General features: G+C 38.6%; 1 protein-coding gene across 8 annotated transcripts in view; it reads right to left on the bottom strand.

Moving 5' to 3' along the window:
• Positions 1-25,967, bottom strand: part of TBC1D31 (TBC1 domain family member 31) — a 95,104-nt gene that overhangs the window by 15,128 nt on the left and 54,009 nt on the right. For 5 of the 8 annotated variants that reach the window (XM_027063970.2, XM_053208610.1, XM_053208609.1 and 2 more), the window contains 10 exons: positions 24,564-24,740; positions 21,001-21,080; positions 20,775-20,921; positions 18,456-18,589; positions 12,735-12,868; positions 12,215-12,394; positions 10,981-11,213; positions 10,143-10,295; positions 8,997-9,132; positions 3,952-4,044 (listed from right to left, as the gene is read on the bottom strand). In XM_027063970.2, coding sequence (XP_026919771.1) covers positions 3,952-4,044; positions 8,997-9,132; positions 10,143-10,295; positions 10,981-11,213; positions 12,215-12,394; positions 12,735-12,868; positions 18,456-18,589; positions 20,775-20,921; positions 21,001-21,080; positions 24,564-24,740 — 1,467 coding nt within the window. The remainder of the gene's footprint in view (positions 1-3,951; positions 4,045-8,996; positions 9,133-10,142; positions 10,296-10,980; positions 11,214-12,214; positions 12,395-12,734; positions 12,869-18,455; positions 18,590-20,774; positions 20,922-21,000; positions 21,081-24,563; positions 24,741-25,967) is intronic. The other 3 variants (XM_053208611.1, XM_053208608.1, XM_053208613.1) reach the window with 1 other exon arrangement.

A 25,967-nucleotide genomic window follows, 5' to 3' on the forward strand; every position in this document is an offset into this window, starting at 1 on the left:
AAAGTAGAAACCCAAATATCCACCAACTGACAAATGGATAAACATTTATCATACAACAGAATATTATTCAGCCATAAAAAGGAATGGAGTACTAACTCACACCACAACGTGAACAAACCTTGAAAACTTTTGTGTGAAAGAAGCCAGTCACAAAAGACTATACATTGTATGGTTTCACTTGTATGAAATGTCACAACAGGCAAATCTATAGAGACAGAAAGTAAATAAGTGCCTTCCAGGGTCAGGGGGCTGGGGAGGGAGTGCTAACAAGTAGTGTTGGGAAGGACGGCAAACAGAATTCATGAAGATTTAAGTTAAAAAGACGTGTAATAGCAACTGTATGTACCAAATAATCTCACTTATCCTTACTGATGATATTAGCAGTTATTTCCTAATTCAGGAATTTATTCCTGTTTTTCTAATTATCCACTGGCAACACAATTACCTTCATAATTAAAAATAAAAATGTGGGACACCTGGGTGGCTCAGTTGGTTAAGCATTTGACTTCGGCTCAGGTCATGATCTCACAGTCTGTGAGTTCGAGCCCTGCGTCAGGCTCTGTGCTGATAGCTCAGACCCTGGAGCCTGCTTCGGATTCTGTGTCTCCCTCTCGCTCTGACCCCCCCCCCCCCATTCATCTTTTGTATCTCTCTGTCTCAAAAATAAACGTTAAAAAAATTAAAAATAAATAAATAAAAATAAAAATGTTTTCCAATTATATGCAGAGAAGATATATGTATGAAGAAGTTTATTGCCAAAATTGTAAACCACTTAAACATCCAACAACAGAAAAAAAAGTTATTTTTTTATTTAGCTTATTTAAAGTTATTTAAAACTTATTCAAAGTTATGGTTCATCACTATGACAAATGACAATATGAAGATATGCAGTCATTTAGAAAAAGGATTTTAGCAAGTAAAAATGAAAAGCAGAATATAGAATCTTAGATACTCCATAAAGAAGCAAAACAATGTATGTGTAGAGACTAGGGATTAGGAGGAAAACAACGGGAATCTACCAACAGCAAAGAGAAAAGATGACAGGGCGGTGGTTTAAAGAAGCAGGTAGGGGAAGAAAGCTGTCAATTCATTTTGTAAAATGAGCATTGTAGGCCAGGGGGAATGAGGGGAAACTAATACCTACCCGGCATGTGCCAATATCAGACACTGAGCAGTAAAGGGTGACTCAGAAGCCTGAGCTATTCAAATTCTACACACTCCGAAGCAAAGATTAACCCTTGACCAGCTCTAAACCCCTGGAATATGGTGCCTGAAGAGTGTGTCTGTATACCTGGGGCCTTGGGCTCCCCCAGACAGTTTATGCTAATAATGGTGCGTGGCAGGAGCCTTGGGCCACACTAGATCAGCCTGAGCTCTGCAGAGTAAGTATCCAGGTTCAGCCACATGACGCTCCATGCCTATGTGACTGACTCCCAGTAAAACCCTGGATATCAAGACTCGAGTGAGCTTCCCTGTTGGCAGTACTCTACATGTGTTGTCATACATCTTTGCTGGCAAAATTAAGCGCTGTCTGTATGACTCCACTGGCAGAGGATGACTGGAAGCGTGTGCCTGGTCTCTCCCGGACTCTACACTGTGTGCCTTTTACTTTTGCTGAGGTTTTTTTTTTTTTTTTTTTAAGTAATCTCGACACCCAATGTGGGGCTCAAACTCACGATGACCCTGAGATCAAGAGTTGCATGCTCCATCAACTGAGCCAGCCAGGCGTCTCCTACCTTTACTGAGTTTCATCTGTATCCTTCCACTGTAATAAACCGTGATTACGAGTGTAACAACTTTTCCAAGTTCTGTGAGTCCCTCTAGCAAATCACTGAACCTGAGGTAGTCTTGGAGACTCCTATCGCTGACATCTAGATATAACTCATTTCATCATCACAGCAATGTCGACAAGGGTGGGCCTATGCCAAGGAGAAGGTACATATGCATGAGAAAGAGACCACGACAGAGGCAGAAAATGGATTTGATGTAATAAGGTCCTAAGAGATGAAGGGGACGGAATCTGGATCAGAGGTCAGTATTCATTTGTGCTTTTATTCTTCTGTTAAAAAATTTTTTATTCGAAGTAGATATATATGGAATATTGAGCATGCATTTCCACCAGAGGGCAACACAATATTGTCTGTTTTCTAGGATATAATTGGTTTAGAAATACACACAGCTAATCTGAATGTCTGAATCTAACGGACCAGATAAAATTCAAGATATAGTTTTGATGAGTAGGTTCAGTATTTTCTAACTCTATTAATAGTTTGCTTAATAAATACTTCCTTCAAAAGAGGGCAGAAATGGTATGGATACGTTGATGTGGGGAAAGAAACTCAGCATCATTTCTGAGGCATTCCTGCCAAAAGTGTGTAAGTTGAACCTTGGATGAGGAAGCAACAAACAATAATTGAGGGACATTCTATAAAATATCTGGTCAAATGCTTCAAAAACATCATTGCTATAAAATATAAAGAAGTAAAGAAGAACTCAGGAATGGTGCCGTAGGAGACTAATGAGACAGGACAACTGAAAAAATGGATTATCTTAGATTTTCTTTTGCTCTAAAGGACATTTTTTTTTAATGGTTATTTTTGAGTGACAGAGCATGAGTGGGGGAGGGGCAGAGACAGAGGGAGACACAGAATCTGAAGCGGCCTCCGGGCTCTGAGCTGTCTGCACAGAACCCGACGTGGGGCTCGAATTCATGAACCACGAGGTCATGACCTGAGCTGAAGTCGGGACACTCAACTGACTGAGCAACCAGGTGCCCCTGCTCTAAAGGACATTTTTAGGATGATTGATAAAGTCTGAATAAGGCTTATACAACAGATAATGATATGTTCATTTCCCGATTTTGATAAGTGTTCCGTGGTCATGTATTAAGGATTCCTTGGTTTTAGGAAATAATACGCTGAAGTATTTAAGGGTGAAAGGGCATCATGTTTGCAACTTTCTCTTAAAAAGTTTAGAAAAAAAAAATGTATCTACGTTGTGTATTAGTACACAGAGAGAAAGAGAAGGATAATACCAATTTAGCAAAATGTTAATATTTGAGAATGAGAGAAACAGACTTGGAAATTCTTAGTATTTTACTTGCAAATTTTCTGTTAATTCAGAAATCATGCCCCCGTGGTGTCATCACCACTTCCCCCAAAGGAAAGACAGTAAAAAGTAAATTTCGGTTTGGTCCAAATGAATTCAAAATCATAGGAGACTCAGCCAAAGTGTGAATCCCAGGCTTAGTTCTAGAAGTAGTTCAGTGTGGTAATTAAAAGTGTTGCACATATGAATGGATGCCATATGTTTTAAATCTTATTTAATGTGAATAACAGTCAATTTACCTGTTACATATTTGCAGTTATCACTAATTTCAAACTCAAAGTCTCACTTTAAGAGGCTGAGGGAAGTGAAAACTTATGGTTTCAACATTAAATAAATGAATAACAAAATGCTTTTCCCAAATGATAAATATTTATATTAACAAAATTCCTTTTTCCAGTGTCGTGGAAACTAAATTATATACTCTAAGTAGACACTTGACAATTTGATTCCAGAAGATTCAAATTTAAAGTACTGTACAGCTCTTGTCTGATTTACCTCGTAAAACCCTTGTGAAGCACCAGGATAATTCTGTAGTCACTATTATACAGATAGAGGGAAACTCAGTACACCGATAGAAAATCCTGAGGCAAAATCTGGGGCTTACATCTGGTGCTTCAGACACTAGACTAAGTTGCTAAGAGAAAGGTGAATTAAAGAATTACAACAAACTGTACATTCAGACATTCTGGCTACAGACATTCTGGCCATCTTAACAATTCTGGGTGACGTTATATTCTGCTTAAAAAAAAAAACAATAAACAAACATTAAAAAATCATGAATAAATACAATCTAAAAAGAGTATAAACCCTGCTGCTTTTATGGTGAAAACAGATGATTTATACCTTCTCATAAAGTCTTTTCTGTGATTCCAGTTCCAGATGTCTCATTTCTAGGTCTTTTGCTGTAGTAGCAATTTCTTGATCTCTCATATGTACCTATGGCCAAACAACAAACTGAACACCAAAAGGAATTTACAAGATAATTTCTGCTTAACAGATCTGGTAATCTTGAAATCCAAACAACCCACTGAACGTATTTACAATAAGAAGTACTGGGCTTTTGATACCAGAGTAATTGACAGTATATTAACACTCACTGTAGAGTCTAGGAATAACGTTTGAGTTAAAGTTAAGCTTAATTTTCTAAAAAGCAAAGTACAATTACCATATGCTCATCTACCCAGACTGGGAGAACAGATGGGAGCTCTTACCATATTATATCAGCCAATATTATGTGTTAGAAAAACTTGAGCAATATAAATTTGCGGTGGCTAAAAATATAGAATGTTTAATCTTATTAAATATAATATTATTTAATGTTCTTTTTGATTAAATGTCTATACTTTTGTAAATTCACTTTGGAACTCCAAGTTTAAATGTGCCCTGCTTGGACTTAGTTAATTTTTTTTTCATGTTTGTTTATTTTTGAGAGAGAGAGAGAGAGAGAGAGAGAGAGAGAGAGAGATACAGTGTGAGCAGGAGAGGGGCAGAGACAGAGACACAGAATCCAAAACAGCTGTCCAGGCTCTGAGCTGCCAGCACCGAGCCCGACGTGGAGCTTGAACCCACGAACCATGAGATAATGACCTGAGCTGAAGTCTGATGCTTCACTGACTGAGCCACCCAGGTGCCCCTTGGACTTAGTTAATTTTAAGTTTACCTTTCCCCAAATTCTGATTACTTGGAAGCTTTTCACTCCTCTACACTAGAGGGTTTGAATAAGGCCTTCTTGAGGTAGACAGAGAAACTGAGGAGCTCTCTTAATACAATACTTGGCTTCCCAAAGTCCCCATTTCTTAGGCATGATACGTGTTTCAGAAAGAAAACCAAACAAACTACCCATCAGTCATCTCAGCCCATTCATTTATTCAGTAAACATTTAATGACCGCATCACTAGTTGTATCCCTGAGTTTTAGACATTGGAAAGATAAAAGACACACCATCAAATACCTCTCATCGGAGAAACAAAGGGTAAAAATGAAAATATGGTGGGGTGTACAAGAAGGATATACACCTGAGAAGCAAATAAACCACTGACTGGCAAGCAGTTCAACTTAAGGAGGTTCCTGAGAAAACAGCTGGCTCAAAGGTGGGGATGCTTGAGTTTATGAAACAAGAGTAGTAAAAATGCCAATAGGTGGAGGAGAGGTTTGGCACAGTTAATAATGCCTTTTAGGACTTTCAATTAGAAAAGCTCTTCTGTTTATGAATTTTTGGACACACACCTAGCTCTGTGCCAGAGCAAACGCACATCCACTCTGCTTACTGCTAACGAACGTGCAGTCACTCGTACGTGTCGCGCTGGACCCAGTCTTCCTGCTGGTGCCTGAACTCTGAGTAGGAAAGCTCTGGCAGGTTAGCAGGGTCAGAGCTTGCTATCGGAATAAGGAGATGAGGGACAGAAGCCTGGAAGGGTGGGCAGAGGCCAGATCATGCAACCTGAAAGAACTTTCCAGGATTCTTTGACAAAAAATTGCCTTCACCATCTCAAAGAGTTTGGAATAAAGAGGGCAGAGTTCTAAGCCTGTATTACTTTTGGAGAACACAGACACTTCTAGAATAATGTATTATCAACCTCATTGGCTAGATGAGATAAAAGGAATGATAGCTTTCAAAAACCAATTTAAAATTAATTGGCTTTAAACAAAACAAAAACTACTATCTGATGCTATAAAAAAAGAGATGACAGATTTCTAATATATGAATCCAAATATTTTCAGAGGCATGTGAGTGGCTCAGTTGGTTAAGCGCCCGATTCTTGATTTTGGCTCAGGTAATGATCTCCTGGTTCATGAGACTTAGCCCCGCGTTGCACTCTGTGCTGACAGCATGGAGGCTGCTTGGGATTCTTTCTCTCTCTCTCTCTCTCTCTCTCTCTCTCTCTCTCTCTGCCACCCCCGCTCATGCTCTCTCTCTCTCTCAAAAATAAATTAAAAAATACTTTCAAAGATTGGAAAATATTTAGTATTTTACTAAAATTAGGTTTAAAACTCCTAAATCAGTCTATACATTCAACGCAATCCTAATAAAAATGCTATTAGGATCAGGGGAGGTAAGGATTCAGAAAGAAAGAGTGGTAAAATTCTCAAAGTCTATTTGAAATGATACACATTTGAGAATATGGAAGAAAACTATGAAAAGGCAGACTAATAGTGGGAATTAGGTCCGCTAGTCAGAAAAACGTTATAAAGCGCCATTCAGTGTGGTGTTGGAGGGGATAAAGTGCGTGCGGGGATAGAACATTTAGTAACCATCCGCTGGCAAGTGACTCTGCTAATCAAAGAGTGGGTGTGACTGTGTGCCAAGAAAACCGTATTTGGGGATACTGAAGTATCAATTTCATTGTTTTTAAGATGTCATATAATTTTCATGTCAAGAAATTATCATTTACTTGAGTTCTTTTAACCATTTAAAAAGTTAAAACCATTCTTACTCAGGGTCCTCACAAAATAGGTAGCAGGCCAGATTAGTTGGTGCTTTATAATTTGCTGACCTTTGTGACACATCAAAGATCAAAACCAACAAACAAACCCCCACAGAGGGGTGCCTGGGTGGATCAGTCGGTTAAGCGTCTGACTTCAGCTCAGGTCATGATCTCGCAGTTCATGGGTTCGAGGCCCGTGTTGGGCTCTGTGCTGACAGCTCGGAGCCTGAAGCCTGCTTCAGATTCTCTGTCTCCCTCTCTCTCTGCCCCGCCCCCCACCTGGCTCACGCTCTGCCTCTCTCTCTCAAAATGAATAAACATTTAAAAAAACCCAAAAAACAAAAAATGTAAAATTTGAAAAAATACGAATAAATGGTAATGTAATCTTAGAATGGCAAGGCCTTTCTAAATAGGACACAGGGGGTGCCTGGCTGACTTAGTCAGTAGAGCATCCAACTCTTGATCCCAGGGTCATGAGTTCAAGCCCCACACTGGGCATGGAGCCTACTTAAAAAAACAAAAACAAGTAAGTAAATAAATAAATAGGACATGAAACCTAGAAATCATAAAAATTAATAAAAAGTTATTCAGAAATTAAAGTATTTTGCATGATTAAAAAAAGACATGATAGCCACTCTTAAGAGACAAGCAACACTGACGTGAGGAAAACATTTGCAATGAACAAAAGGGTTACTGTCCTAACTCTAAGCTGTATGCAGCCATTAGTTACATATGTCTGTTGAGCGCTAAAATGTGACCAGTCCAAATTGAGGTGTCCTATAAGCTGACTACTGGATTTCAAAGATTTAGTTAAAAAAATTTTTTTAGTGTTTATTTTGCGAGAGAGAGACAGAGAGTGAGCAGGGGAGGGGCAGAGAGAGAAGGAGACACAGAATCGGAAGCAGCCTTCAGGCTCTGAGCTGTCAGCACAGAGCCACCCAACATGGGCTTGAACCCACGAACTGTGTGGTCATGACCTGAACTGAAGCTGGACACTTAACCAACTGAGCCACCCAGGCACCCCTCAAAGATAAAGTAAAACAGCTCATTAACCATGTCTTTATACTAATTACACATTAAAATAATTTGCAAATATCTGGAGTTAAATAAAGTGTTGTTAAAATTAATTTCATCTGTTTCTTCTTACTTTTTTAATGTGGCTATTAGAAAACAAAATTGCCTATGTGGCTCACATTGTATTTCTACTGGATAGTGCTGCCCCAAATGGCACAAACAGCCCATGTAAATTGATAAGAGAAAACTTGATAGAAAAGCGGGCAAATGATAATGGATATACAATTTATATTTCTTCCACAAATGGAAGACAAGTAACTGGAGAGATATTTAACCTCACTAGCAAGAAAAAAGAGGCAAATTAGAATATATAATTTCCACCCAGCAGATTGGCAAATGTTAAGACTGATGCACTCCAAATTGACTAGGGTATAGGCACTCTTACATATACACTTAATATAGGTGGGTTCATTTTTGGAGGATAATTTGGTATGCCTTGGAATTTACTCAACAAAACTGTGTCTGCAACTCAAGGTTTGTACTGAGAACATACAAACTAGCACCATCTTGGAGAGCAAAGCACTGCAAACAATATCAATGTCCAATAGCAAAGGATTAGTTAAATAAATTATGACGGTCACACAATGGAATACTATGCAACCATAAAAAAGGGAAAAGATAAGGGGTGCCTGGCTGGCTCAGTCAGTGGAGTATGAGACTCTTGGTCTCAGGGTTTGTGAGTCTGAGCTCCGTGTTGGGTATAGCGATTACTTAAAAATAAAATTTTGGGGCGCCTGGATGGCTCAGTTGGTTGGGTGTCTGACTTCGGCTCAGGTCATGATCTCACTGCTCGGGAGTTTGAGCCCCATATCAGATTCTGTGCTGACAGCTCAGAGCCTGGAGCCTGCTTCAGATTTTGTCTCTGTCCTCCTCTGCCCCTCTCCTTCTCGCTCTCTGTTTCTGTCTCTCTCTCTCAAATATAAAAAATAAAACAAAAAAAAAATTTAAAAAAAATCTTTAAAAGAAAAAGATATATATCCGTTTTCTCATTTTATTTCTGGGGACAAAATGAGAGAAAGTAGGAAAGGTCTATTTTTGACTCCATGAATTTAATAATGGAAATTTTCTTATACTGGCCATGTGTACATTTTTATATTAAAAAAGAGTACTTCCCCTACTTCAGTTAGTGGTTAACTGATTCTTCTATTTTTAGAGAAATAGTCATCAAGGACACCAGTCAAATTGACTAATTTTCTTGACATTTCTGAAAACTTAAAACTATTAATGAAAGAGATCAGGAAAAGCTGAGGGAAAAAGTAAATAAAATCAAAGGGTCTATTTAGTATTCATTGTGGATCCTGGCAATAACCTTTAACTTGAAGGTGGTCACGACATTTGAGTGAGAGTGAATGGAGATCATGTGTGGGAACTAAGAGAAGAATCATGAACCTTTCTCTCGATTTCATCGTTCAGTCTTCTTAGTTCCATTTCACGCTGATCTTGCTGAAGCTTCAGAAAGCGCCTTCTTGTAGCATCTTGTAAGTGCATTTCCTTCGCTCTCAGCTCTCTTTTCACAGAAGCTAGTCTTAAACACAAAATACGTCAAGAGGAAAGCATGAAAACATTTCCCAATGTGGATTTAAATGGAAAAATGCTACGTTTTGCAACAATGAAAGGCTTGGCCCACATCCCCAGCATAGCTGCTGTTGTACCACACACAGCTGCAGGAGTAACACACACACACACACACACACACACAGAACGAACGACGCCGGTGTCTGCATTTGTGAAAATGACAAGCGGTCCAAACACAACTGGTTATTCTTTTCATATTTAAAAGTTCCTAACAGGTCTACTCAGATCATCTCAATATAATCGATATCCTTTATCTGAAGGAAGAATGCCAAAAAACGCTCCAGTGTTACCAAAGATTATGTATGCTTATTCTTTCAGAATTTTAGGAGCAGGTTACTGCTCAGTTCAGTCATTCTTTTTAACCCACACGTGAAATCGGTTTCATGAAGTCCCAATCAAAAGTAAAAATAAGTAAACAGTTACAGAAGTGAGTTTCCCCACAATTTGGCATAGTCTTAATGCTCATCCCATAATCTTAATTTAAACATTTTGTTTTATGAATATACTTTTGAATAAGCATTTAATACATCTTCCTCTGGCCTCCAACACATGAAATGCATAATGAGATAATCCTTTTATGTTCCAATTTTCAAGTCACACAGATATGTTTAAAACATAATTTTCAAAATTATACTCCCCTAAAGGTGATTTATCCAGCGCTGTATTACAAAGCATTTCTGCCTACAGTACAATGATGTTTCTAATAATGTCCTCCAAGGAACATTAGATCTTGCATTACTTCTGAATAATCAGTGCAAAGTTATAGTCAATGTAGTTTTAGAATTACATTTCACTATATGCCAATTTTTTGCAATGTGGTATATGCAGATATCTTTTTACTAACTTAAATATTTGCTTAATGGGCATGCCATGGCTGGGTAATGTTGTATATAGAAAAAAGAAAGTAAAAATCATCCAACTGACTCACATGTCCAGAGTTTTTCGAAATGATCAACACACCTCTGTCTCTGCTGTACCATCTTCTCCTCCTCCTGTAAGAGCATTTCTCTCCTTGTCTCCTCAGCTTTACGAAGTAGTTCTTGTTTTTGGTACCAAGCTTCATCTTCAACTCTTTGCTGGTCGACTTCAGCTTGCATATCTTCAACCATCTGCCTTAAATAGATAATATTATTATTATATCAAGATGCAAACAAGACCCCAATATGCATGTGTGGTTATGAAAGGGTAAATTACTATTTCCCTTTGAGACCTTGAATTACTGCCTTTCACTTTTACAAATAAAATTTTACCTCATTAAAGTAGTAGAAAACATGGAAAAGGGGGCACCTGGGTGGCTCGACTGGCTGATTGTCTGACTCTTGATTTCGGCTCAGGTCATGATCTCACAGTTTATGAGTTCGAGCCTCACATCAGGCTCCACGCTGACAGAGCAGAGCCTGCTTGGGATTCTCTCTTCCTCTCTCCCTGCCCTTCCCCTACTCTCTCTTGCATGCATACACGCTACGCTCTCTCTCTCTCTCAAAATAAATAAACTTAAAAAAAAAAAAGCATTGAAAAGGATGCCCTACACAAGTCTCACAGAAAAATGCAAACAAAGAAAACTGAGTAACTTAAAATCCAAGAACAACTAAAACACAAAATGTATACCAGATCAAAATGTCATTATTTTACTTCTATATGCAAGAATTAAATATCTTTAAAGATATTTCTAGCCTTCAAGCTCTGATTTTACACAAATACTTAATAATTTACCTGTGTTTCTTACAAAAAATTTTCTTGTCTGTATTTTTAACAGATTTTGCTTCTATCACACAAAGAACAACTGTTCTATGATTACCTCTCCCTTAAGAAGTCCAACTCATCATTCCTTATTCGTTCTCGCTCCTGTGTCTGATAGTCCACGATAAACTTTGGATACTGGTTAAATACTGGATATTGCCCTTTCGTCAACGCCACAAAAGCATCAAGCTTGCCGTTCGGATGAATATCGGTAGGAGTGGTATCCATGAGATGATAAACTTCTCTAATCACAACACTTATATCCAGGTTATTCCGATGATGAAAAAAATACTGTAAGAAAATTTTGTGTTTAAGTTGAGATTTACCTAACAAAGCCATTATGAGGTAGAATTAAAACAAGAGTTTAAAAAGTAAATGTGAATTTATCTTTAGGAGGATTTCTTCCTTCCTCCCTTCCTACTGCCTTTCTTTCTTTTTTGGCAAATTCGCTGAAGCTTTTCTTAACCTAAGTTTTAAAATGAAGATCCAATTTCATATTTTCAAAGTCAAATAAAATTTCAAAGCCAAACATTTGAAATAATACTTTGAAAATCTGAACTCAAACCAAAGGCTTCCTTTGTATCAGAAGAAGAATGCTTCACCCAACAATGGAACAAACTTTTCTGCTTGCATTCTTTTCCCTTCAAAATCCAAAATAAATAAAACTGAAAATAAATTAGCTTGATTCATTAAACACATCTGAACTGTTTCCACATTAACTTGTTCTGCTGGCAGGTCCGAACTCTAACATACATATATGGACGTATCCTGCGAACATTAAGTAAAAATAAAGTTTGACGGGAACCATAAAATAAGTAACAAACCAACCCAATTCATCCCGTCTACCGAAAAAACCTCCCCCTTTAAAAACCTCCTCTAATGCTGTCAAGTAACTTTCCGGCCAAGTCTCAGAATTCTCCTAGTTACCACTTTGTATGTGTGTGTAATAAGCATGCAGATTGTCACGGACCAGATGGATCGCTGATAAAACCACGCACAGAATTAACAACGACCCAACTGTTAAACATCCTTTCCGTAGGCAACAAGCACTAAATTCCAGTGTTACCAAGTTTGTTTTCTAAAGGGATGATTTTAAGACAGTTAGTCTGCTGTAACTGTCTGTTGAATTACCTACCAACGACGTCAGGGTAAGGATGTGATCTAACTTGCTCTCCACTGTTTACCACGTTCCACGGGCGCCGGATGTGCAACAGGTACTCAATAAGCGAATGGAGTTTTCAACTGAAATACATGAAAGTTGGGAACTGCTACTTGAGAACAAGGATATTTACCTCAAAATCATCTCTGAGACTGCAGTTGAGCAGAGGAGCCCTGGAACATGTGTTGTAGGCCACGACAGTCATCAGGAGGAATGAAGGATGGTTGGAAAAGACATTATCAAATAATTTTAGCCACTCCTCTCTTGTTAGTACTTCTGAAAAAACAGTTTCAAGAAGAGGCCATGCATACAGCTACAATCAATAAGGAAAAATTGATCAGTCTTCTACAGAAAAGCCGTAAGTCATTCACTGCTAATACCCTCTTACATTTGATATAGCTATTAAAATCGTTATATCAAAAACAATTATGAAAAGAACTACCTCACTATGGACCCTTCTTTGTAGATTTTTAGGAGAGCAGTTTAATGGAGAAAAAGAATGGAATACTTTTTATTCCATTCTTTATTCCAAAATATAAAAGGTGACCGGTTTTTTATTATATACTTTCAAGAAAATACTGCTATATTTATACCAGAACCAATGTGAGCTTCCAAAATAAGTCATGTTATTCTAAAAACCTTTTACTTCTTACCTGGGAAGTTATATCATGATCTATGAAATGCTGCAGTAGTTCTTTGTCGTGAAATGCCAGAACATTTTCTATCATACTGAGAATATTGATAGGAGGATTAGGAAAATATTCAAACCAGTGTTGACACCAATTGACTATGAAGAAAAAAATGGGAAATTTATCTTTACCATTCTGTATTATCAAAGGACTTTGTAATTCTTAAATGTATCCACTCTTTATGTCCTTAATATGCCCATTAATAAAGAAAACATGATAACTCTTTAAATTCTAGAATAATCGATTTTAAAGTTCCATCATGTTAACTTAGTATTTTAGGTCTATAGAACTGGCCAATTTCTCCAAATGAGAGCGGTCAATGACAAAGTGTCCATTAAAACAAACAAAACTTCCCAAAGTATTCCTGATCCTCACCACAGGGCACTCTGCTTCCTGCTTCTCCTGGTTAACAAAATGACCCTTCGAAAAAAGTTTCCTTTTTAAGTCTTCATTAAATGTGATGAATGTTAAGTGCCAATCTCCTGAAATCTACTCAAGTTCATACCTAATCAAAATTAGAAAAGTTCACGGGAAATGTTAAAAATTACATTCTTATGCATCAGTAGCAATACATTAAAAAAATGGGCATGTATCAAATCCCTATTCTTGAAATGTTATATGAGAATAAACACGTCTCCATTACTAGGACAAGAATGACTGTTCCACAGCCATGGTAACAAGTAACCACCAGAATTGTTTTCATTTTTGTATTTTAATTAAAAAAATTTTTTTTAAATGTTTATTTATTTTTGAGAGAGAGAGAGAGAGAGAGAGAGAGACAGAGAGAGAGAGAGAGAGAGAGAGAGACAGAGAGAGAGAGAGTCAGGGAGCAGCAGAGAGAGAGAGGGGGAGATACACAAACTGAAGTAGGTTCCAGTCTCTGAGCTGTCAGCACAGTGCTTGACACAGGGCTCGAACCCACAAACTGTGAGATCATGACCTGAGCTGAAGTCGGAGGCTTAACCGACTGGGCCACCCAGGCGCACCACAGCCCCCAGCATTGTTTTTAAATCTATGTCATCAATGACAACCTATTCAGTTGACCTATCTTTGAAAACCAAACAGTGACAGCGGTATCCTCTGAAAGTCAGCCAGTGGAAAGCATTCTGCTAAAGATGCTTCTAAAGCTGACTTTAGGGGCACCTGGGTGGCTCAGTCAGTTGAGCGGCCGACTTCGGCTCAGGTTATGATCTCATGGTCCGTGAGTTCAAGCCCCGCGTCGGGCTCTGTGCTGACAGCTCAGAGCCTGGAGCCTACTTCTGATTCTGTGTCTCCCTCTCTCTGACCCTCCCCTGTTCATGCTCTGTCTCTCCGTCTCTCAAAAAAAAACAAAAAAAAAAAAACCTAACATAAAGCTGACTTTAACTCACTGAGTAACCACTGCAACCCCCAAAACATTCTCCTCAAAAACCCTGGTAAGATCAGTACGTTTCACTCAATGAACTGTATCTAACCACCACAGTGCTCCTTAATTATTAAATTCAGATTTTTTTACTTTAAACATTGAGTTGTGATTTCATCCTATGATGATAAGATCTCCTTCTTTCTCATATTAGCAAAAGAAGGCTTCGATCAGCAGAATTTTGGATACATAGGGTTTATGAAGGGCTCACTAATGCCAGAAGTCAATTATTTATTAGAAAGTAAATTTGAGTTAATAATTAAGGCATTAATAAACTCTTGCAAAGACTAAACTTTAAAAGACATTATTTCAACTTCTTTAACTGCTGCTTTTAAGTTAACTTTAAAAGAAAAATCCAGTTCAGGGGCGCCTGGGTGGCTCAGTAGGTTAAGCGTCCAACCTGGATTTTGGCTCAGGTCACGATCCCACGATTTGTGGGCTCAAACCCCGTGCTGTTAGTGTAGAGCCTGCTTGGGGTTCTTTCTCCCTCTCTCCTCCTCCCCTGCTCATGAGCTCTCTCTCTCCCTCATAAATAAATTAAAAAAAAAAAAAAAGAAAAAATGCAGTTCAGCAACATGTACTAAGTACCTATCATGTCTCAGACACTGCTAGTGCTAGGAATTTTAACACACACACACACACACACACACACACACACAGAGCCCTGATTCCTGTATCTAAATCTTCATCAACAGAACAGTGTTCTCATTTAGGCATGAGGGAAACCCCGCTTTACACGGAAACTGTTTGCCTACTCTTCTTTCATTCTGCTCGGTGTCACCACAACAGAGTGTGCGTAGAGGACCCGGTGACAGAACGGGGAGCAGGATAAAGAGAAATACCTATGTGGAGATCCCTGACCAAACCACAACAACTTCCTCTTGGTCATAAAAGACCATAAAGAATGCCTACAGAAGACTCATAAACATTCCAAATTCTACATCAAAGTGACCGTGTTCCATCAAACTTTCCCCTAGGTCCCAAGTAGACTGTGAACCTAAAAAGCCAGAACAGCGGCATATTGCAAGCAGCGCTAACGTTTAGTTGGAGCTCAGTAAATGTTTACTTGCGATAAGGTTAGTTTGAGACCCTTGATGAAAACTCACAGCTACTCATGCTGATCATGATGGATCTTCTAGATTTAGATTTCAGGTTTAGAAGAGAAAATCAATTTCCCTAGCACACAATCATACTCCAGGGATGTAACAAGATTTTACTGGAAGTATAAATTAGTTTTGCATGCTTACCTAGATATAATAAGCCTTTCTTATGGTAAAACATAATGTGCCACTTTAACTATATTTAAGTGCACGATTCAGTGCCATCAATTATATTCACAGTGCTGTGTAACCATCACTATTTGCAAAATCCTTTTCCAAAAAGAAACGGTACCCATTCAGCACTAACTTCCTATTTCCACCTCCCACAGCCCCTGGTAAGCTCTAATCTACTTTCTACGTCTATAAATTTTCCTATTTGAGATATTTCATATAAATTTGTCCTTTTATGCCTAGCTTATTTCACTAAGCATAATGCTTTCAAGGTTCATCCATGTTGTACCATGTATCAGAATTTCATTCCTTTAGATGATGGAATAATATTCCATTGACTATATATATATAGAGAGAGAGAGAGAGAGAGAATTTATCCATTCACCTGTTTACAACAATGATGTTAACATAATGAAGATGGTGATGGTGACACTCAGGCTGTTTCTATCTTTTGGCTGTTTGGAATAATGCTGCCATGAACATTCACATACAAGTATCTGCTCGGGGCTCTGTTTCCAGTTCGTTTGGGTATATCCCTAAGAGTGCAATTGTTGGGTTATATGGTAATTTTATGTTTAACTTTCTGAAGAACTGCCAATTTTCCACAGTGAACGTACATTTTACATTTCCAGCAGTGTATGAAGGTTCCAATTTTTCTCCATTCTCGCCAACACTTGTGCTTTTTTCTGTTTTTTAATTATAGCCATCCTAGTAGGTATAAAGTGGTATCCTGGCGTGTGGTTTTATGACTAATGATCCAGAGGATCCTTTCATGTACTCGTTAGCCATTTGTGTATCTTCTAAGGAGAAATGTTTAATCAAGTCCTTTGCCCATATAAAAATTGGATTGTCTTTTTGTTGTTGAGTTGCTTCTTTTCCTTTTAAAACTCTGTTATTGCCAGAGTAAACTAGGAAAACCCTTCTGAGGAATCAGTTGGAATACTCATATTTTATGACCTAATAATACCAATTGTAGGAATCTGATCAAGAGAAAATACTGTAAATATTTATATGTGAAGATCATTATAACACTGCTTCTTTAACTAGGTAAAAATTAAAAATAACCTAAATGTTCAACAACAGATCAGACTAGTACACTCACATTAGAGAATATTATAATCATGTGGGAAAAAAAAGAATATTACAGTCACTAAAATATTTATAAAGTTTATAAAAAGAAATATACATATTAAATAAAAATAGTATAATTATAAAAATATAAAAATTAAAAACCTGCTTTTAAGTATGGAAAAATTATCAGAAAAACTAAAAGTCTAGCAGTTGGCACTAAACTATGATATACCTGTATAATGAAATATTACATTATGCAGGGAATAAACTATGTTTTTCAAGAATATTTAATGATTTGGGGGAAATGCTCTTACAAGAAATTCATCAAGGGGCGCCTGGGTGGCTCGTCATTTGAGCTCCAGCTCTTGATTTCAGCTCAGGTCATGATCTCATGGTTTGTGAGATTGAGCCCTGCGTTTGGCTGTGCTGACAGGGTAGAGCCTGCTTGGGATTCTCTTTCTCTCTCTCTCTCTTTCTCTCTGCCTCTTCCCTGCTTGTACTCTGTCTCTCTCAAAAATAAATTAAAAACTTAAAAAAATTCATCAGTGTATGGGGGTGCCTGCCTGGGTGGCTCAGTCAGTTAAGCGTCCGGCTTTGGCCCAGGTCATGATCTTGTGGTCTGTGAGTTCGAGCCCTGCGTCGGGCTCTGTGCTGACAGCTCAGAGCCTGGAGCCTGCTTTGGATTCTGTGTCTCCCTCTCTCTCTCTCTGCCCTCCCTCTCCTGCTCATGCTCTGTCTCTCAAAAATAAATAAAACATTAAAAAGAAATTCATCAATGTATTATCAAAGATTATACATGGGGAGGAGGAACACTGGTGAATTTTCTTTTGTATATTTTCCTGTATTTTCTCCAATGATCAGGAAAAAGTTATCAAATCAAATGCAATGTAATTAAATGAACAAAAAAACATAAAGTATACTAAAATATTCACAATATATATGCTTGAATCTTTTTATTTCTACTCTTCAGAATTTTACTGTTATAGTTAAGTGCTTATCTCCTTTGTACAAGAAAACCTTTTTAAATAATTTAAAATACAAATGAAACTGGTGATTTTTGTTAAACCAATGTAAATTGGATCTGGTTTATCAACTGTTTAGCTGACCCAATTATATTAAGATGAAGAAAGGATTCAGTTTTCAGTGTAGACGAGCTGGTAACACAATGGTTGGGAGCACAGGCTAGAGTCTGACTGCCTGGGTTCACATCCCTGTTCTGCTACTAACCTACCCTGGGGAACTTAAGCTATCTGTGCCTCAGTTTCCTCAACTATAAGAAGGATATAATAACACCTACCTCATAGGACTGTTGCAAGATTTAAAGAAGTTAATAAAGGCAAAATAATAAGAATGCTACCTGTTAAAGAGAAAGTTCTCAATAAATGCGCACTACGAATGAGAATGAGGACAGCAGCCAGAACTTGCCACATTAGGCACTGTGTGCTAAATGCTTTACGTTCTCACTAAAATCCTATGAATAATAACTGACTTTCAGTAAGTGAAGTACCTGCTTCCTTCTGACCACCAAAATCTGGCCTATGACATTATCTTCTAAAATGCAACTATCCTGAGTCCCCTCAGTGGCTCAAACAGTTGAGCATCTGACTCTTGATTTTGGCTCAGGTCATGAACCCAGGGTCATAAGATTGAGGCCCGCGTCAGGCTCCACACTGACTGTGGAGCCTGCTTGGGATTCTCTCTCTTTCCTTCTGTCCCCCTGCTCCTCCCTGCCAATAAAAGTAAAATGTAACTCTCCAAATTCTCTTGTAAATTAAAAAAAAAAAAAAAAAGGTTATGTATAAATGTCCAAACCGTCCATTTTGTGCTCTAAGTCTGTTTGCTTCCCACTAGAATTGTTGAATGTTGCAAAGTTGCAAAGACATCAGAAAAACACACAGGAATCCACTCTTGGTTTCATTATTAACATACTTATTTACTTACTTATGAGAGTAGCAACAACTTCAAAACAGATGAGTTGGTTGTTCTGGAATAATTTTACAAATGGAAATGCCAAGAGTGGAAGATACGGTGTGTCGCTAAAGATGGCAGACCAGTGAGCTAATGCGGAGAGCGTTCTGTGGATCAGACAAGGAAATACAGGCCAGGAAACAGTTTGCTACTAAAATTCATCTATGGAATATATTAACATGATAAAAAATTGGATACAGGGGCGCCTGGGTGGCTCGGTCGGTTAAGCGGCCGACTTCGGCTCAGGTCATGATCTTGCGGTCCGTGAGTTTGAGCCCCGCGTCGGGCTCTGTGCTGACGGCTCAGAGCCTGGAGCCTGTTTCAGATTCTGTGTCTCCCTCTCTCTGACCCTCCCCCGTTCATGCTCTGTCTCTCTCTGTCTCAAAAATAAAATAAATTTTAAAAAAAAAATTAGAAAAAAAATTGGATACAGAAGGGATATTTGGTGAAAATTCTCCCTCCTACTTTTATCATCTAGTTTACCTCCCCAGAACCACTGTTAAAAGTATAGTGATTTTACTTTACAAAAAGTATAGTGATTTTACTTTACTTTACAAAAAAATATTGTGATTTTAAAAATCACAAACGTAAGTGTTGTTTTGCACCTTGCATTTTTTGCTTAAATAGTATCTTGGAAATAGTTCATTATCAGTATATGTGGAGCTTTGATACACAAGACAGTTCTGTATAAATATACCCTAGTTTCTTTAACGTGGCCTTACTGGGCATTTCTTTCTAATCCTTTATAACCAATGCCATGCTTACTGTTGTATTTACATCATTCTTAATGTGGGAATATAGATTTGGATAAATTCCTAGAAATGGAATTGCTGAGTCAAAGGACATGTGCATTACTTTCAATAGCCAGTGCCAAATTATTCTCTGCAAAAATAGTGTCTGTTCACATTCTCATTAGCAGAGTTAAGGGGATGCCCATTCTCTCACTCTAGCCAACATGTTTTGTTATCAACCTACTTTTTATACCTTTAGTCTAGATGCAAAATGGTATTTCAATATGGTTGTGTGTATATATATATATATATATATATATATACACACACACATACATACATACATATATATACATACATATATATACACACATATACACATTTTTTCCAATGTAATTTTACTTTTGTTAAAAAAATTTTTTTTGTAATGTTTATTTATTATTGAGAGACAGAGAGAGACAGAGCATGAGCATGGGAGGGGCACAGAAAGGAGGAGGAATCTGAAGCAGGCTCCAGGCTCTGAGCTGTTCGGCTTGAACTCACAAACCACGAGATCATGACCCGAGCCAAACTTAGATGTTTAACCGACTGAGCCACCCAGGCACCCCTCCAATGTAATTTTGATTAGCATTTATTATAAGGGAGGTATAGCATCTTTACATGTTTAAGAACCATATCCCCAGCTATGAACTATACATTCAATCCTTTTTGGTTTTTATTGGTTGGTCCTTTCCATGTTCATTTACACGAATACATCGTATAGAAATTAGCCTTTCATTTATCTGATGTTTTGTATATGTACGTACTTTCTCGGCTTCATATACGTCTCTGGGGAATTTTTTTACATGTCGAGATTTCTGTTCATATCAAGCTCTTCTAGATATGTCATGCTCAAAAAAGGCCTGCCTTACTCTAGGACTGCAATTCTCCCATATTTACTTCTGATACTTTCAAGGTTTGTCTTTTTTTTTTTTTTTTAAACCTTTCGTTTTGAAATAGTTTCAGGTTTACGAAAAGTTGCAAAAACAGTAGAGCGTTCCTGTATATCTCACTCAAATTCTTCTCACGTTAACATCTTGCATAAACACAGTAGTTACCAACACTTAGGATTTAACATCGGTACTATGCTAGTAACTAAATCAGACTCATTCACATTTTATCATTGTTCCCATTTTCCTGTGTGCTGGGTTTTCACCTTGCCAGTCTAGGATATAACACTGCATTCATTCGCTAAGTCACCATAGGTTCTTCCAGTGCGGGAGCTCCCCAGTCTCTTATTTTTTGGACACTGACATTTTTGAGGAATACCAGTTATTTTATAGATTGACCCCCAACGTTTTCTCATGATTTGGACGGACGTTATGTTTGGCAAGAATATCAAGAAAGTTATGGGCAACATAGGCAACATACTGATGTGTGTTACTGCTGGTGACTTTAAATTTGACTACTTGGCTAAGGTGGTACCTGCTGAGTTTCTCTACTATAAAATTACTATCTTCCCATTCGTAATTAATAAATATCTCGAGGAAGATTCCATATTGCTGCAATATACTGGGCATACCTCTGTAATACTCTGAGTAGTTTCCTACTTTTGATGGGGTATTTCTTCTGAAGGTTGAGAAATGCCACGTGAACACCTTTATCCACCAGGCTACTAAATGCAGTATGATTTTCAGGCAGTTGTAGCAGACAGCGCCAAATGAACATTCTGAAATAAAAATAGAATTTTAACCAAGAGAAGTTTGGGGGGGTGCAACTGATTTAACATAAAAGAATATAAATTTTACCTGTATTTCGTTGGATATTCACCATAGCCTTTTAATAAGATTTGTAAACGCTTTTTGTTTAATCCATCTGACACCTCATTCTTAAAGAAAAAAAATAATGTTGATAAATGACGTAATCACAAAACTGAAAAGGTAACACAGCCCACAGTGGCTTCCCAACTTCAGAACACAACACACAGTAAAAAAAAATTTTTTTTTTTTACATCTGAGACTTTCTATTCTCTCTCTCTCCAGTGTGCATACCGTGTGCAGATAAAGTTCCTGACATATTACCCTAGGTCCAATTCTGACAAACTTTTCTGTAAATGGTCAGTCGATTTCTTCCCTCTCCCTCTTTTTTTCCATCTTCTTGCTTTTTTTTTTTCTAATGGAAATCTGAAGGTCTTTTTTAAAGTTTATTTATTTTGAAACAGAGTGTGAGCAGGGGAGGGGCAGAGAGAGAGAGAGAGAGAGAGTATCCCAAGGGGGCTCCACACTGTCAGCATAAAGTCTGACACAGGGCTCGATCCCACGAACCATGAAATTATGACCTGAGCTGAAATCAAGAGTCAGACACTCAACTGACTGAGCCATCCAGGTGCCCCTCCCCGCCTTACTTTTAAGTCAATTTTTATCTTGATGGAAAAATACTTCATAAATTTTTGGATTATAAAGCCAGTTTCACAGATTACTTCATTTGAGACTAACAACTCAATGAAACGGATGGGATGCTCTTTTCTTTTCTTTGAGAAAATGGGAAGGTCAGCGCTCAGTGCCACGAACCTGTGAGTTCAGGTCACTAACTTGCTGAATAAGTCTCAGCTAAAGACTCAAAGCCAGATTTTCTGACTTAGTTCAATGCCAGTGTGAGAGGGGTGAAGGGAAAACCCAAGATGATAGCGAATGAAGATCCCCATTTGAGAGCCATGCACCAGACACTGAGGGCAACTGGGCGAGACTGGGGCAGTGTGATCTATGAAACAGATATATTCATTTTTGTCATCTGCAGGACACCTGCTGCCACTGCAACCTCTTTTTAAACAAAGATAAAATGCCCGGGTGAGTTTGGCCTGAGTTTGATCTGTTCTCATCTGGACCATCTATGGGTAGAGATCCCACTTCCCCTTCCAGGTCCTGACACTGATTGTTGAAGAGATGCATCTCACCGTGCACAAGGGCTCTCCTTCGCCCTACTCTTAGTGCTGGCTGAGGGTTGCTCAGAAGCAGACTGCTCCCTGATGTATTTCTGTGGGATTTCCAAATTTCACTAATACTAGAGCTCTGCCAGATGCCCTGACTGTGATGTCTCTTTTATTTCCCAGAAGTCAACTGGGATCATGGCCCCAGTTTTCCCAGAAAAGGCTCCTGTAAATTCTCAGGAAAGCTGTAGTCAGACCACATCTCAGAGCTCACATTCAGCTTATTCTCTCATTAGAGCATCAACTAATAGGAACGACATTGTCCAATCTTTACCCAGCTAGATTTGTGCCTGCTACTTAGCATTTTAAAACTAAACCCTGGGGCACCTGGGTGGTTCAGTCGGTTAAGTGTCCAACTGTGGCTCAGGTCATGATCTCACAGTTCGCAGGTTTGAGCTCTGCATCGGGCTCAGTGCTGACAGCTCAGAGCCTGGAGCCTGCTTCGGATTCTCCCTCTCTCTGCCCCTTCCCTGCTCATGCTCTGTCTCTCTCTCTCTCAAAAATAAATCAACATTAAAAAAATTTTTTTAAGTAAAAAAAATAATAAACCCTAAACAATATTTTGTTTAGGGTTACAGGTAGAGATGATAAAACTATAAAGATAATCAAGGACAGGGGCGCCTGGGTGGCGCAGTCGGTTAAGCGTCCGACTTCAGCCAGGTCAGGATCTCGCGGTCTGTGAGTTCGAGCCCCGCGTCAGGCTCTGGGCTGATGGTTCAGAGCCTGGAGCTGGGTTCCGATTCTGTGTCTCCCTCTCTCTCTGCCCCTCCCCCGTTCATGCTCTGTCTCTCTCTGTCTCAAAAATAAATAAATGTTAAAAAAAAAATTAAAAAAAAACCCAAAACTATAAAGATAATCAAGGACATAATTAGCACAAAAGCGAGGACAATAGTTACATCTCTGGGACAGGGAGAGAGATACGGGTGGGGATAAGCACACAGGAGCTTCAAAGCCATGGGTAACACGCTCTTAATGAGGATCTGGGTATGCCCAGAAAAGTGTTAACATGTCAGGTCTGAGAATGCTACCCTTAGAAAGGCATACTTACAAGGTTTGGCCTTGTCTAGTGCCTAGAAACCTGGATTTCGAGAAAGTTCCCACTATCCCCAGAACCAGTAAGAGCAGCTCACTGTGCCTGAATTGTTTGTATGCTATGCTGTATGCTGAATACCTAATTTCCATGTAGACTCTGGGATTTTGACGTGTACTAAACAGAGAATGCCTACATAGCCAGCCTCCACTAAAAGCTCCAGGCACTGGCTCTCTAATGAATTTCCCTGTAGACAACACGTTTTATTTTTTACACGAGTTTCACAATTTTCAAGTGCTCAGAGAAAAAAAGGGGTTATTAAAATTAATGTGAAAAATGTCAAGTGCTGGTGAGACCATGGAGCACTGGAGTTCTCAAATACTAGGGCTCCTGGTGGGAATACGCATGGTTTCAATCAACTTCTTGGGAAAACTGACAACTTACTACAGATGAATAAGCGCGTTGCTAATAAGCCAGTAATTCCATTGCTAGGTTTATATCCGGCATAAATGTGTCCTATGTTCACAGACAGAGATGTAGTAGAATGTACTAGAATAGTGGCAGCCCTATTTCTAATAGCACAAAAAATTAGAAAACTACCCGAATGCTTACTGACTACAGAATGGATAAAATATGGTTTATTCACATGATGGAATTTTGCACAGCTACAAGTGAATGATTTACAACTACACGGATTTCTCAAACATAAATCGAACTTAATGTTGAATGAAAGAAGCCAGACGCAAAAGAGTACAAACTGAATGACCTGATTTATGTAAGTACAAAAAAGGCAGAACTGACCTATGGTGTTACAAGTCAGAAGAGTAGTGATCCTTGGGGTAAGGGGGGCAAAGGTCTGGAGGGGAGAAGAAGGAGGTCTTCTGGGGGTGCTGGAAATAGTCTATTTTAAAAAAATGTTTTTTAAATGTTTATTTACTTTTGAGAGAGAGAGAGAGAGAGAGAGAGAGACAGAGCACGAGCAGGGGAGGGGCAGAGAGAGAGGGAGACACAGAATCCAAAGCAGGCTCCAGGCTCTGAGCTGTCAGCACAGAGCGCAACGCGGGGCTTCAACTCGTGAACCACAAGATCATGACCGGAACTGAAGTCAGATGCTTAGCTGACAGAGCCACCCAGGCGCCCCTGTATTGTTTGACTTTTTTAAAAACGATAAACATGTACTAACTGTATACTTAAAAGTTTAGAAAGCACATTATAATTTCAGTTATTCAGTTCTTCTCTTCATATCTTTCTTAAAAACTTCTAAGAGAGGGAAGAGTGATGATGGCCTAAGTATCATAAATCTTGTCCCCAGCAGAGTCATGACAAACAAAAACATAATTATAATATATTCTTACCTCTTTATTTTCAAAATTACCAGTCAGGTCTTGTCTTAATATTCTGGCTTGTATTTTGTTTTCCCTTGATTTTGCTGGCCGCTGAACTCTTCCTGATGTGACTTTCGTCTTAAGGCCACCAGAATTCAGTTTATTCTTAGGCAAATCTTCAATCACTTTCACTAAGGGAGGAGGTGGCTAAAAGGGGGAAAAAAATAAAATCCAGTGGCTATCCTTGGAAAACAGACCTGTTCACATAGGATTTCCAAGACATGTTTTGAACAGTTTCATAATGTGCCTTAACATACATCCTTATTCTTCAAGCAAAAGTGTAAATAAAATATTCAAGAAATGCTTCCTGGTTGTCAAATCCAATTTCTGCAAAATTCCTTAGAAGAACACAATAAAGATACACAATTAATAGCAACAATAAATAGAATTTAATTATCCCTTGAAAACTGGCCTTAAATCATAGTATATCAGTCCGTTCTTTGCATGATAAAGTTAGTAGTTTGGTGATAACTTGTAGCAGAGAAGCCACAGTTAGACACAGGGCCCTCTAGAATGCTGAGAGAAGCACCCTAATATTCTTCAGGCTCAAGTGAACTTTCTCTGAAGGAGCTGTCAAATGACTTCCCTCTGGAAGCCTGGGACACCTGCCTCTCTGTCCTTGGTTACATTTTTTAATCTGCAGAGAGATGGCTGTTAGTCCCCTACCGCATCCACAGCTTGCGAGGCAGTTCAGACAGCACAACTTAAATTCAAAACCCTCATTTTTATGGGAAAATAAACCCCAATAACTTCAATTTACTTAAGGGAAAATGATTCACTGAAACAGTTTCTCTATGAATAATACCTGTTTGTAATCAAAAGATCTTCCCTGAGTTCAAAGGAAATGAGGAGATACGATAACTCAGCTTCCTGAGATCATTTAAATGTTTGAGGTGAGGGCGCCTGGGCGGCTCTGTCAGATAAGCATCTGACTCTTGGTTTTGCCTCAGGTCATGGTCTCATGGGTTCATGAGTTCAAGCCCCACGTTGGGCTCTATGCTGATGGTGCAGAGCCTGCTTGGGATTCTCTCTCTATGCCTCTCTGCCCCTCCCCCACTCAGCTTGCGCGCGCGCGCACGCGCGCTCTCTCTCTCTCCCAAAATAAATAAATAAGCTTAAAAAAAACAAATAAATGCTTGAGGCCATTATTGCTAAAGACAAGGTGGATTTGTGATTTTAAAAATGTTTTTCTGGAAGCCAAAGTGCCAATTCCTTTCATATGAGAACAGAGAACAAGAACACAGGGAATACCCCACATGTTCAAATGAACACATTAGATTTCAGAAAAACACAATTTATACACATTACCTTGCGTTTAAACTGTCATGAAGGCCAGAACAGTGTTCTTCCAAGATCATGTATAATGAAAATGAA

The sequence above is a fragment of the Acinonyx jubatus genome, chromosome F2 (genome assembly GCF_027475565.1).
Source record: "Acinonyx jubatus isolate Ajub_Pintada_27869175 chromosome F2, VMU_Ajub_asm_v1.0, whole genome shotgun sequence".
In the NCBI taxonomy this organism is placed as follows: domain Eukaryota; kingdom Metazoa; phylum Chordata; class Mammalia; order Carnivora; family Felidae; genus Acinonyx; species Acinonyx jubatus.